This window comes from Dendrobates tinctorius, unplaced genomic scaffold, assembly GCF_039654945.1.
Source record: "Dendrobates tinctorius isolate UK_male_01 unplaced genomic scaffold, ASM3965494v1 ptg000445l, whole genome shotgun sequence".
In the NCBI taxonomy this organism is placed as follows: Eukaryota; Metazoa; Chordata; class Amphibia; order Anura; family Dendrobatidae; genus Dendrobates; species Dendrobates tinctorius.
Genome location: NW_027362107.1, coordinates 1,172,291 through 1,184,769, shown reverse-complemented (window position 1 = coordinate 1,184,769; position 12,479 = coordinate 1,172,291). Strand labels below are relative to the sequence as shown.

The window sequence follows — 12,479 nt, the reverse complement described above, 5'->3', positions numbered from 1 at the left end:
TGGGTGACCGGATGCTGAGTGGAAAGAGGAGGTGTAGTGGAGGAAACGCGTGTGCTGGGGGTACGAGACAGTGTCGTCATAGTAACTATACCGCCACAAGAGCGCTTGGGCCTCGGTGAGTCCTGGGTGACCGGATGCTGAGTGGAAAGGAGACGTGTAGTGGAGGAAACGCGTGTGCTGGGGTTACGAGACAGTGTCGTCATAGTAACTATACCGCCATAAGAGCGCTTGGGCCTCGGTGAGTCCTGGGTGATCGGACGCCGCTCTGCAGGGTGCGCAGGGATCGGAGTAATTTCCCTCTTTTCTGGTTTCTCCTGCAGATAAAGCTCCGGCATTTTCAGACATAACGGTGCTGCCGGAGAGACTTGTCGCAGGGAAGGAAGCCATATTTACAACGATGATATCCGGATTCACACCAGACATTCGCGTGAAATGGTATAAAGACTTCAACCCGTTTCCGAGTGATGTCGTGATTACGAGAGATCCCGAGATTGGGAAGGACTTTCTATGCTGTTGTGCCAGCAGCCTGAAGTTCACTCCGCAGGACAGTGACCATCTGACGTCCATCCGCTGCGAGGCGACACATTCTGTCACTAAGAAAGTGTATGAGCAGCTGTACACCCTGCGCCTGTCAGGTACGAGACGCCCTCACAAGACATTCATGAGGTGCAGGAGAGCGCTGTCTGGTCACAGTGTCTCTGTGCAGCCACCGACTGACTCTGCTCAGGTACAATAACACTTCTCACACATTGCTCTGTTATTAGGAAGGACCTCTGAGCATGAACGACGTCCTCCCGCCAGACCTCCAGGCTCCGGTAAGTGACGGGCATCTGGGCACAATGACAGGGCCGCCACTGGTCAGAAGGCGCCATCACCATCAGTCACTGGACATGGTGGTGTTATGGGATTTAGCTGCTTTTGGGTGGAAGAAAACAATAGAGATCTACAGTGATGGACGTGCTCGGCCATACATATAGTCCTGCCGTGGCCCTTGCGGGGCAGTTGCCCACCTGTAACATGATGCGGGACCTGTGTCATGGCTTTGTACTTACTGGGGATATTTTGATCCTCAGGATGAAGCCTTTTAATAATGTCATGTAATAATGACTTCTTTGTCGAGAAAATACAAAATAAACTCCATTTTTTTCTACCCACAATTGCAATAACCCTAGTTATCACATAAAACTTCTCAGAAGGAACAGCAGGAACATAAAATGAAGATCAATAGTCCGGTCATAAAAACAGTGAAAAAAACGAGACCACCCACCTTGAATAATAGACTCTGAGTCCATCAGTCGGTGCACGGACCCATTGGATCAAACCATGGGGCTAAACCATGTGGAAGATAGCTGTGCGTGTGACTAATTGAGCTGTGTGTGTGAGCCCTGACAAGAGAATGCCCACGTGGGTAACTAACAAAGCCGTCCTGCTCTCAGGTTGGGGCACGGACGGGTAGAGTCTTGGGGTGACCCCTGTGCCACAGGTTACATTGTGAGCCTCGTATCACTGGGATTTCCCATCCTCCTGGGCCATTCGGCCACCTATCCACCTTCCATCCTGATTGCTTAGTCCTCAAGCCTTCACCTCACGTACGTACCCAACGCGCTTCGGTCTCCGCGCCCTATTACTGCGGATGTTTCTGCTTTTATATGGGCAATAGCAATAGAGATGATGATTTTCTGAGGGTATTTATACTTCATACTACCAACTTAACTCCGAAAAAGTTGTGCTGCTGTGTAAAATGTAGAGAAAAGAAGAATGTGATGATCTGGAAATCTTATATTTGAGAACAGAGAACAGATTAGATCTTGAACTTTGGCCATTATTCCATCTTGTTGTGACGGCCGTCTGCGAATCTGGGCTGCAGTGGGGACAGCACCCCGAGTAACCCCGAGACCCTTAACCCCTATACAGGGATCTGGAATTGTAGCAAGGCCCAGGAGGTAGCTGTCTAGATTAGCAGTGGACCAGAGCAGGACGGCCACCAAGGGGTCAAAACTAAAACCCGTAATCAAGGTCAGGATGCAGGAGTCTGAGACCAGGGCGCCTCAGAGGCACGAAATCAGCAGACAGAAGGAGAGTCAAAAGTCCAGGCCAGGGTCAGTAAAACCAGGAGGGCAGCGAGGTACAGAATCAGCAGGCAGAAGGAGAGTCAGGAATCCAAGCAAAGGTCAGCGTCAAAAAGTCGGAAGAGAGGCTGAGGTACAAAAACGGCAGGCAATAGAATGGTCAAGAATCCAGGCTGAGGTCAGAGTATACACTATAGCAATTCACACAGTAACACGCAGGGGAACCAAGAATATATCCGGCGGCTTGCAAGACCAGTCCCCAGGTATTTGAGGGATCAGGTCCTCCCTCAGAGCTTCCCGGCCCGATGATGTAACCAGGACCGCCCCCGGACCAGGCCAGATGGACATGCAGTAAGCCCTACATGACTGACAGAGGGGCGGAGCCTGCGCCCACCAGATGCCTGCGCAGGAGCCCCCTCTCTGCCACCACCCTCACCCTGGAGCGAACCACGGCGCCTCCCAGTGGCTGAGGCAGGAATAGCCGTCCCTGAGTCTGACGGCGACGTGACGGTCCGGCGCCCCCGAGTGGCCGAGACCGGAACTGCAGGCCCTGAGTCTGGCAGTGACGTCCGGCGCCTCCTAGTGGCCGACGCCGGAACAGCAGGCCCTGAGTCTGGCTGCGACGTGACAGTACCCCCCCTTCTAAGAGGGGCCTCCGGACCCTCAAAACCCGGTTTGTCAGGGTGAAGGAGGTGAAATCTTCTAATTAACCCCTTGGCATGGATGTCACCAGCGGGGACCCAGGACCTCTCCTCTGGGCCGTAGCCCTTCCAATGCACTAAGTATTGCACGGACCCTCTCACTAAACGGGAATCAAGGATACCTTGGACTTCGTACTCCAAGGTACCCTTGACCAAAACTGGAGGAGGAGGGGACTGGACAGGTTGAATTGGGGAGCGGTACGTTTTTAGGAGGGATTTGTGGAAAACGTTGGGTATTTTGAAGGACTGAGGGAGCTTTAAGCGAAAGGCTACTGGGTTAATTACCTCCAAAATCTCATAGGGACCAATAAATCTGGGGCCCAGTTTGGCAGACGGTACCTTAAGTTTAATGTTCTTGGTAGACAGCCAAACTTTGTCCCCAACTCCCAGGTGCGGCCCCTTGGACCGCCGTTTATTTGCCGCCGAAGCCTGTCTGACTTGGGAGCCTTTCAAGTTTGAGTTCACCTCTGACCAGATGGTCTTTAAGTGATGTATGGATTTCTCTACCCCCGGGAGGTCCGACATCTTAGCCGAAAATGAACCAAAACGTGGGTGTAAACCAAGATTACAGAAGAACGGGGTGGTTTTGATGGATTCTTGGTATTGGTTATTTAGGGCGAATTCGGCTAACGGGAGATGTTCCACCCAATCAGATTGATGTTCCGAAACATAACAGCGGAGATACTGCTCTAGGCCCTGGTTAGTGCGCTCAGTTTGACCATTGGTCTCAGGGTGGTAAGCGGAGGAGAAGGATAATTCAACGCCAATCCGTTTGCAGAACGCCCTCCAGAATTTAGAAACGAACTGGGTTCCTCGGTCGGACACGATATTCACCGGGGCGCCATGCAGTCGTATTACATGAATAACGAACAATTTACTCAGCGTTTCTGCATTAGTTAGTCCAGACAGGGGAACAAAATGGCACTGCTTACTGAACGTGTCTACCACCACCCAGATACATGTCTTCCCTTCTGAGGGTGGCAGGTCAGTAATGAAGTCCATGGAGATGTGGGTCCATGGACTCTCTGGGGCAGGCAAGGACTGGAGCCAGCCGGCAGGCCGATTATGGGGGGACTTAGCACGAGCACAAGTTTCGCAAGCCAGTACGTAATCCTTGCAGTCCTTAACCACCGTCGGCCACCAAAAATTCCTGGTCACTAGTCTGGCTGTATTATTAACACCAGGATGGCCTGCCAGGACAGAGTCATGCGACTCTTTCATAACTTGTAGACGCAACGGGGCCGGAACGAACAATTTCTGGGGGGGCGTCGTGTCCGGGACTTGTTCTGAGGACCTACGGATCTCCTCCAGAAGGTCCAGAGACACGGCCGACATGACGATCCCATTGGCCAGTATTGGGACTGGTTCCGAGTCCTCAGCCTGTGAGGGGCAGAAACTTCGAGAGAGGGCATCAGCCCTTACATTTTTCGTCCCTGGACGAAACGTGATCACAAAGTTAAACCTTGAGAAGAATAAGGCCCACCTGGCCTGCCTAGGATTCAGTCTTTTAGCTGACTCCAAGTAGGTCAGGTTCTTGTGATCTGTGATCACAGTAACCTTGTGTTTAGCACCTTCGAGAAAGTGGCGCCATTCTTCGAAGGCTCACTTTATGGCCAACAATTCCCGATTCCCTATATCATAATTTTTCTCAGTAGGGGAGAATTTTCGGGAAAAGAAGGCACATGGACGGAGTTGAGTGAGAGAGGCAGTGCCTTGGGAAAGCACTGCACCTACCCCAACCTCAGAGGCATCAACCTCTACCACAAAGGGGCGATCTAGATCAGGCTGAATTAATATTGGGTTGGCAGAAAAACACTCCTTTAAAACAGAAAATGCCTGAAGTGCCTCAGGCTTCCAATTAACCACATCAGCCCCCTTCCGGGTCAGATCCGTGAGCGGTTTGGCGATCTCAGAGAAGCCTTTGATGAATTTACGGTAGTAATTAGTAAATCCCAAGAATCGCTGCAGCGCTTTTAGAGTTTTAGGTTGTACCCATTCTCTAATGGGTCGGATCTTGGCAGGATCCATGCGAAACCCCTTAGCAGAAATCATGTACCCCAAAAATTGTACCTCCTCAGCCATAAAAACACATTTCTCCAACTTGGCGTATAGAGAATGTTCTCTAAGTCTCTGGAGTACAGAACGGACATGTTGCACGTGTGTAAGAACATCAGCGGAGTAAATCAGGATGTCATCCAAATAAACCACTACATATACCCCACAAATATCCCTGAATATATCATTCACAAAGTGTTGGAACACGGCGGGCGCGTTACTCAACCCAAACGGCATCACAAGGTACTCAAAATGACCAAGAGGTGTGTTAAAGGCCGTTTTCCACTCATCTCATTTCTTATGCGAACCAGATTGTAAGCCCCCCGGAGATCAAGCTTAGTGAACCAACGGGCTCCTAGTAGCTGATTAAACAGATCAGGGATGAGTGGGAGCGGATACTGATTTTTCACAGTAATCGCGTTCAGCTCACGATAATCAATACAAGGTCTGAGTCCACCATCTTTTTTTTCTACAAAGAAAAACCCAGCCCCTACAGGTGAGGTGGAGGGTCTAATAAAAACTTTTTGCAAGCTGTCCGCTATGTAGTCCTTCATCGCTTCATGCTCAGGACCAGAGAGGTTAAATATTCTCCCCTTAGGGAGACGAGCACTTGGGACCAAGTCTATAGGACAGTCGTACTCTCTATGAGGAGGTAATTTCTCAGACTCCACTATGGAAAAGACGTCCTCATAGTCCCTTAATGCGTATGGTATAAAGGGGGTTTTAATTTTAATTTGGCTCACTGACAGCAACATACAGTGATTCTGACACTGTGGACTCCAGCGCACGATATCCCCTTGGTGCCAGTCAATAATAGGATTATGCTGGTGCAGCCATGGCATACCTAACACAACTGCATGTGATAAATTGGGAATAACAAAAAATGACATATGTTCTGTGTGTAATGCCCCCACTGACATAACAATCTCTGTAGTAACAAATTCCACTCCCCCTGGATAATGGATGTACCATTAATCGCCGTGGTTTGAATAGCGGCATTAAGCTTTAAAAGAGGTACACCAAGTTTCCTTGCAAGCAAAAAATCTATGAAGTTGCCTGCGGAACCACAATCCACATAGGCCTTCACACACAGAGATTTCTTTGAAAATAAGAGAGAAACGGGTAACAAAAGTTTAGCCGCATTTGCGAGCAATACCTGAGCCTCTGGGACAGCACGACCAGAGCTGCCCAGAGGCCGATGTCCCAGGAATGTGGATCTCTGACGCTCAGCATTTCCCTTGAAGCCTCCAGACTGCAGCATGATGGTGTAGAGAGATGGGAGTATTCCTTCAGGCTGTGCACTGGAGCAGGTGTAGGCCAGGTAATCAGCTCAGGGGAAAAAAAAATCAGGAGACTGCTTTTATATATGATGGAAATATACACAAAAAGCAGTTCTTTAATGGGCCGGATATAATGTGACGGCCGTCTGCGAATCTGGGCTGCAGTGGGGACAGCACCCCGAGTAACCCCGAGACCCTTAACCCCTATACAGGGATCTGGAATTGTAGCAAGGCCCAGGAGGTAGCTGTCTAGATTAGCAGTGGACCAGAGCAGGACGGCCACCAAGGGGTCAAAACTAAAACCCGTAATCAAGGTCAGGATGCAGGAGTCTGAGACCAGGGCGCCTCAGAGGCACGAAATCAGCAGACAGAAGGAGAGTCAAAAGTCCAGGCCAGGGTCAGTAAAACCAGGAGGGCAGCGAGGTACAGAATCAGCAGGCAGAAGGAGAGTCAGGAATCCAAGCAAAGGTCAGCGTCAAAAAGTCAGAAGAGAGGCGGAGGTACAAAAACGGCAGGCAATAGAATGGTCAAGAATCCAGGCTGAGGTCAGAGTATACACTATAGCAATTCACACAGTAACACGCAGGGGAACCAAGAATATATCCGGCGGCTTGCAAGACCAGTCCCCAGGTATTTGAGGGATCAGGTCCTCCCTCAGAGCTTCCCGGCCCGATGATGTAACCAGGACCGCCCCCGGACCAGGCCAGATGGACATGCAGTAAGCCCTACATGACTGACAGAGGGGCGGAGCCTGCGCCCACCAGATGCCTGCGCAGGAGCCCCCTCTCTGCCACCACCCTCACCCTGGAGCGAACCACGGCGCCTCCCAGTGGCTGAGGCAGGAATAGCCGTCCCTGAGTCTGACGGCGACGTGACGGTCCGGCGCCCCCGAGTGGCCGAGACCAGAACTGCAGGCCCTGAGTCTAGCAGTGACGTCCGGCACCTCCTAGTGGCCGACGCCGGAACAGCAGGCCCTGAGTCTGGCTGCGACGTGACACTTGTTTGTAAAAAGTATATTTAGAAATTGATGGCAGAGACCCATCTCAGAAGAGTTGAGATGAGGTTAAGGCACTCCTCCTCCTTCTCCTTTCCCTCCTTCTCTTCCTCCTCCCATCAAGGTTTTTACTTTCTTAATATATTGCAGTCATCATATTATACAGCACTGTGCACTTACACACTTACAATTGCTCATTTTCCCTTTCTACCCAGATAATTCTTCTCTTTTGTTTGCTCTATGTAGAAACAACTGCATTTATCATCCCCCTCTTCACCTCCTGACCCAGCTGCTCCTCCTGGGCACTTCCTCCTTGCTGTTCCTTTTCAGCTGCTCCTCCTGGGTTGCTCCTCTTCAGGCTGTTCCTCCTCCTTTGCTCAGTGATTTTTGTAGTGATGACTCATGCAGGGAAGAGAAACTTCCTGTTTCTACTTAGAGTTTAGAAGATTTAGCTGGTCAGTTCTTAATCACGCGATGTCATAGACCTAATGGAAAACAGAAGAATTAGCTGGGTTGAAAGGGAAAATGAGCAATTGTGAGTGTACAGTGCTGTGTAATATGATGACTGCAATATATTGAGAGGATGTACATTTGATTGGAGTGCTTCTATAACAAAAGACAGGAAAGTAAGTGGTACTAATGACTCATTTCTGTCCAGGCCGATTTCATGAGGTTTATTTTTTATAAATTCTGTAGAAGCATGGCTGAAAAGCAATGTCTGACTTTCATTGTTCATTTTCATAGATTTTTGATTTATTATTACTTTTGTCAGATTCAAGTTATTTCTGTGATCATTGTGGGTTTTTCTGTCATTAAACGAGGGGTACCAACAATTTTGACCACGTGCGTATGTGTATATGTGTATTATGTATATGTATGTGTGTATGTATGTGTGTGTATGTATATATATATGTGTATGTATGTATATGTACACATATATGTATACACAATCCAGAAGTGCTGCCATCTTCTCTAGGTAAAATATAATTTATTATGGACTGAGACAAAATAGAAAGCTATTCTGTGGTCAGAGGAATCAAAATAGAAACCCAGGACGCTGTGCCTTGGGGACCATCCAGCTGGTTAGTGAGAATAGGGACAATCCAACTTGTTATCAAGGAGAGGGAGTGGGACCATCCATTTTATCAATGAGGGGCAGGCACCATCTTACTTGTTGTTAAGGAGAGGGACCATCCACCATGATATTAAGGAGAGGGACCATCCACCATGATATTAAGGAGAGGGACCATCCAGCTTGTTATCGAGGAGAGGGAGAATCCAGCTTGTTATCGAGGAGAGGGACCATCCAGCTTGTTATCGAGGAGAGGGACCATCCAGCTTGTTATCGAGGAGAGGGACCATCTAGCTTGTTGTCGGGGAGAGGGACCATCCAGCTTGTTATCGAGGAGAGGGACCATCAGTTTCTAAATGAGAAAAGTTTTTGAAATGAAATGGACAAATGTCCATTGTTCACCTCACGATCTGTTCTGTGTGATTAAAATAAGGTGGGAAGAGATTCCTAGATCATCATATTCTGGATTTTTGCACATTTTACTCAGCAGCACAACTTTTGGGGAATTAGAGTTATATATGTGTTAGTGCAATGAGGACATGAAGCAGCAGTTTATTGTCCATTATCTTCTTTCCACAGTGAAGACCAGAGGCATCCAGTGCCTGCCGGAGAGTCCCCAGGTGGGAGAGAACGTTACACTCACATGCTATGTGGATGGATGTGACGCGGCAGATTCTGTATTCTCCTGGAGTAAAGGGATGTTTCCTATTGATGGTGAGATCCAGAACATGACGACGGGATCCGGCAGCTCCTCCACAGTCACCTTCACTGCACAGGATACAGACAGAGACTGCACAATCACATGTGAGGTGACCTATAATCTACAGACACAAGAGGAACATTTCACCCTGAAGCTTCAATGAGATCTGCTGGACTCAGTGGAGAGCGAGTCTTCAATGTCTAAACTCCTGGGGACAATGGCACTGAGCACAGACTCATCAGTGTCTATGGTCCTAGGATAATATGGAGAGATCATCGATGTCTATGGTCCTGGGGTAATATGGAGAGAGCACGGATTCATCGACGTCTATGGTCCTGGGGTAATATGGAGAGAGCACGGACTCATCGACGTCTATGGTCCTGGGGTTAATTTGGAGAGAGCACGGACTCATCGACGTCTATGGTCCTGGGGTAATATGGAGAGAGCGTGGACTCATCGACGTCTATGGTCCTGGGATAATATGGAGAGAGCATGGACTGATCGATGTCTATGGTCCTGGGGTAATATGGTGAGAGCACGGACTGTCACGGTGGTTAATGGAGGACTCATACAGAGGCGTCGTGGCACCATTTGGGGGACAGACGGCCTGAAGTTCTAGGGGAGCACAGGATTAGAAATAAAGAGACTGCAGTCACCAGGAATTGGAACTGGTCCATCTGCCCTAAAATGGAGATGACAGGAAGACTGCTGGGTTGTAGTGGAGAATCAGTGGTCAGGAGATGACGGTACAGCCGGAGGAGCTGTGGCACGATGTCCAGTTAACAGCTTTTAGTTATCGAGATAACAGTTTGGAAACATTTGCAATAATAATGAATCCCTTCCTGCATTATGAGTTCTATGTACAGTGAAGGAAATAAGTATTTGACCCCTTGCTGATTGTGTAAGTTTGCCCACTGACAGACATGAACAACCTATAATTTTAAGGGTCGGTTAGTTTTAACAACGAGAGATAGAATATCAAAAATAAAATCCAGAAAATCACATTGTATAAATTATATACATTTATTTGCATTTTACAGTGAGAAATAAGTATTTGATCCCTCTGGCAAACAAGACTTAATACTTGGTGGTGTCAGGATCCTGTCTGCGCCGGCGTGCAGCCTCTGCTGAGCAGGGACTCACCCGCACTGTAGGGGTACCGGGGTCAGGTACAGCCAGAAAGTACCGATACACAGGACCTGTGGACGCTGACGTTTAACAAGCAGGCACAGGACCGACGGTCATGTGACTGCAAGGGTGCGGGGCTTAGCGTCCTGCTTAGTGAGATGGCAGGACACTATACAGAAATACTCAGAGTCAGGCAAAACGGAGGTCATGCACAGAGATAGCAGTAACGTACCAAGGATGAGACAGAGCGGATAGTCAGGGCCAAGCAGAAGTCAAAACCAAACAGACATAGAAGGTACCAAGCAGAATCCAAAGCGATATCCAGAGAACAGACCGAGTCATACACAGAGAATCAAGTAACCAGAACACAGCACTAACACACTCAGGGGTCACCACACAATGCCAAGGGCGAAAGTATAACTGACGGGGATGGCAGTGTCCTGAGGCTATAAGAAGCTTTCCCAGAATCAATGAGAGGCCACCATAATAGGTCCCAGGTGAGCAGGTGAGAGTCTGCACTGAGATCAAAACATTAACTCCAGAAGTGCCGGTCCACCAGCACTTGTATCATGACAGGTGGTAAAACCCTTGTTGGCAAGCCCAGCAGTCAGACGTATCTTGTAGTTGATGATGAGGTTTGTGCACATGTCAGGAGGAATTTTGCTTCTCTCCTCTTTGCAGATCATCTCTAAATCATGAAGATTTTGTGGCTGTCGCTTGGCCACTCAGAGCTTCACCTCCCTCCCTAAGTTTTCTGTGGGATTAATGTCTGCAGACTGGCTAGGCCACTCTATGACCTTAATGTGCTTCTTTTTGAGCCACTCCTTTGTTGCTGTATGTTTTGGGTGATTGGACGGGTGAAAGTTATCTTGCAAAGACTTGCGTCTCCGCCATGTAAATAGATATGCCGCGGTCTGGAAGATGTGCCGTGCCGCATGTACGTCTCCACGGGCACCGGTGCACACATAATAGGATTTCATGAACTGCCATCCTCTATGCTGTAACATCTGGCCGCTGCGGGTTGGACATTGAGGATGCACGGATTGTCCACCCGGCAGCGTTTACGGACCGTGGGAACATACCGTTACTCTTACTGTATATTGAACCCCCTTTATGTAACCAAGAACTAATCCTAGTGTCAGTCATGGTCTGTTGCATTATTCTCAGATAAATATTTTCTTGTGAGGTTAACGCCTGCGTCAAGGTGCAGTGAAGAATGGGGCGCAGTTTTAACCCCATATAGTATAATAACTATAATGCTACAGGGTATATACACCAGTTTCCTTGATAGGACGTTGATCCAGGGAGCTAGTCTGATTGCCGTATGTGGAGTCGGGAAGGAATTTTTTCCCCAATGTGAAGCTTACTGTTTGCCACATGGGGGTTTTTTTTGCCTTCCTCTGGATCAACATGTTAGGGCAAGTTAGGACAGGATATGGGGTGAACTAGATGGACTTAAAGTCTCCCTTCAACCTTAATAACTATATTGGCTGGTAATCACAAAAGAATAAGAAAGCAAAATAGATCTGTAAAAAATAAGTCGGTCTAGCACCCCCCTTGTGTGGCACTGAATACACATCGGCTGTCTTACCCTCTGCCCTCACCTCTCCCTCCTGTGCCGACCGGTGAGGAGGCCGTGGTTGGGCTCTTATTGCCTTGTGTGACCGCAGTATATCCAGTGAAGAGCCGACCGCCATCTTGGTATCTGGATCCATCTACAAAACAGCTCAAAATCTTCAATAAAAATTGGCTCCTGTGAGACGTGGTCGAACCGCGACGTTTCATCAGAGTGATGCGGTGACGAGGTGTCTGCATGTGAACATAAATCATTTTCCGCATCTTTCCAACTTTTTGATTTCTGTGACCCGAGCGCAGCTGGATTCAAGCGTCACTTCAGTCCTACAGGTGGGGCTGAGAAGGGCACATTGTAATGTATCTAGGTGCCATTGTGTAAAGTGTAACATGGCAACCAAGAACCATGCCTGGGCCCTTTAACCCCTTCGCCACCTTGGGCATATAGGTACATCCAAGGTCGTGTACCTGCCTTCAATGCAGGCTCTGGCGCTGAGCCCGCATCTTACATTTACAGCTGATCTGATCAGATGCCACGTGCCTTTAACAGGTGCAGGTAGATCCGAGAATCACCCTGGCTTTTAACCAGTTAAATACCGCTATATGTGTCTGATGTAAAGAAGACCTAAATGCTGCTGTAAGTCGACGACGTAAAGAAGGCATAAACAAGGCATAAAAATGGTGTAAAGAAGGCATAAAGACTGCATTCTCCAAGGAAATCCAAAAATGCTTTGATGATTCAAAAAGAAGACCATTATGGACAGGCATCAGGACGCCCCTGCGCCAACATTAACCCTTTCTAGATGTGTACTGAGCACCTTGAACTCACAGATGATTCACAGAAGTGTATGACCTTGAATTGTGAAAATTAAAATTATATCACATTTTTCCAACAAAAATGTTATTTT

The 12,479-nt window shown here is 48.4% G+C and overlaps 1 protein-coding gene across 1 annotated transcript in view; it reads left to right on the top strand.

Moving 5' to 3' along the window:
- Positions 1 to 9,873, top strand: part of LOC141077387 (uncharacterized) — a 94,446-nt gene extending 84,573 nt beyond the window's left edge. Inside the window, exons 10-12 of the mRNA XM_073564287.1 lie at positions 321 to 635; positions 765 to 815; positions 8,751 to 9,873. Coding sequence (XP_073420388.1) covers positions 321 to 635; positions 765 to 815; positions 8,751 to 9,034 — 650 coding nt within the window. The 3' untranslated portion in view covers positions 9,035 to 9,873. The remainder of the gene's footprint in view (positions 1 to 320; positions 636 to 764; positions 816 to 8,750) is intronic.
- Positions 9,874 to 12,479: the final 2,606 nt, after the last annotated feature.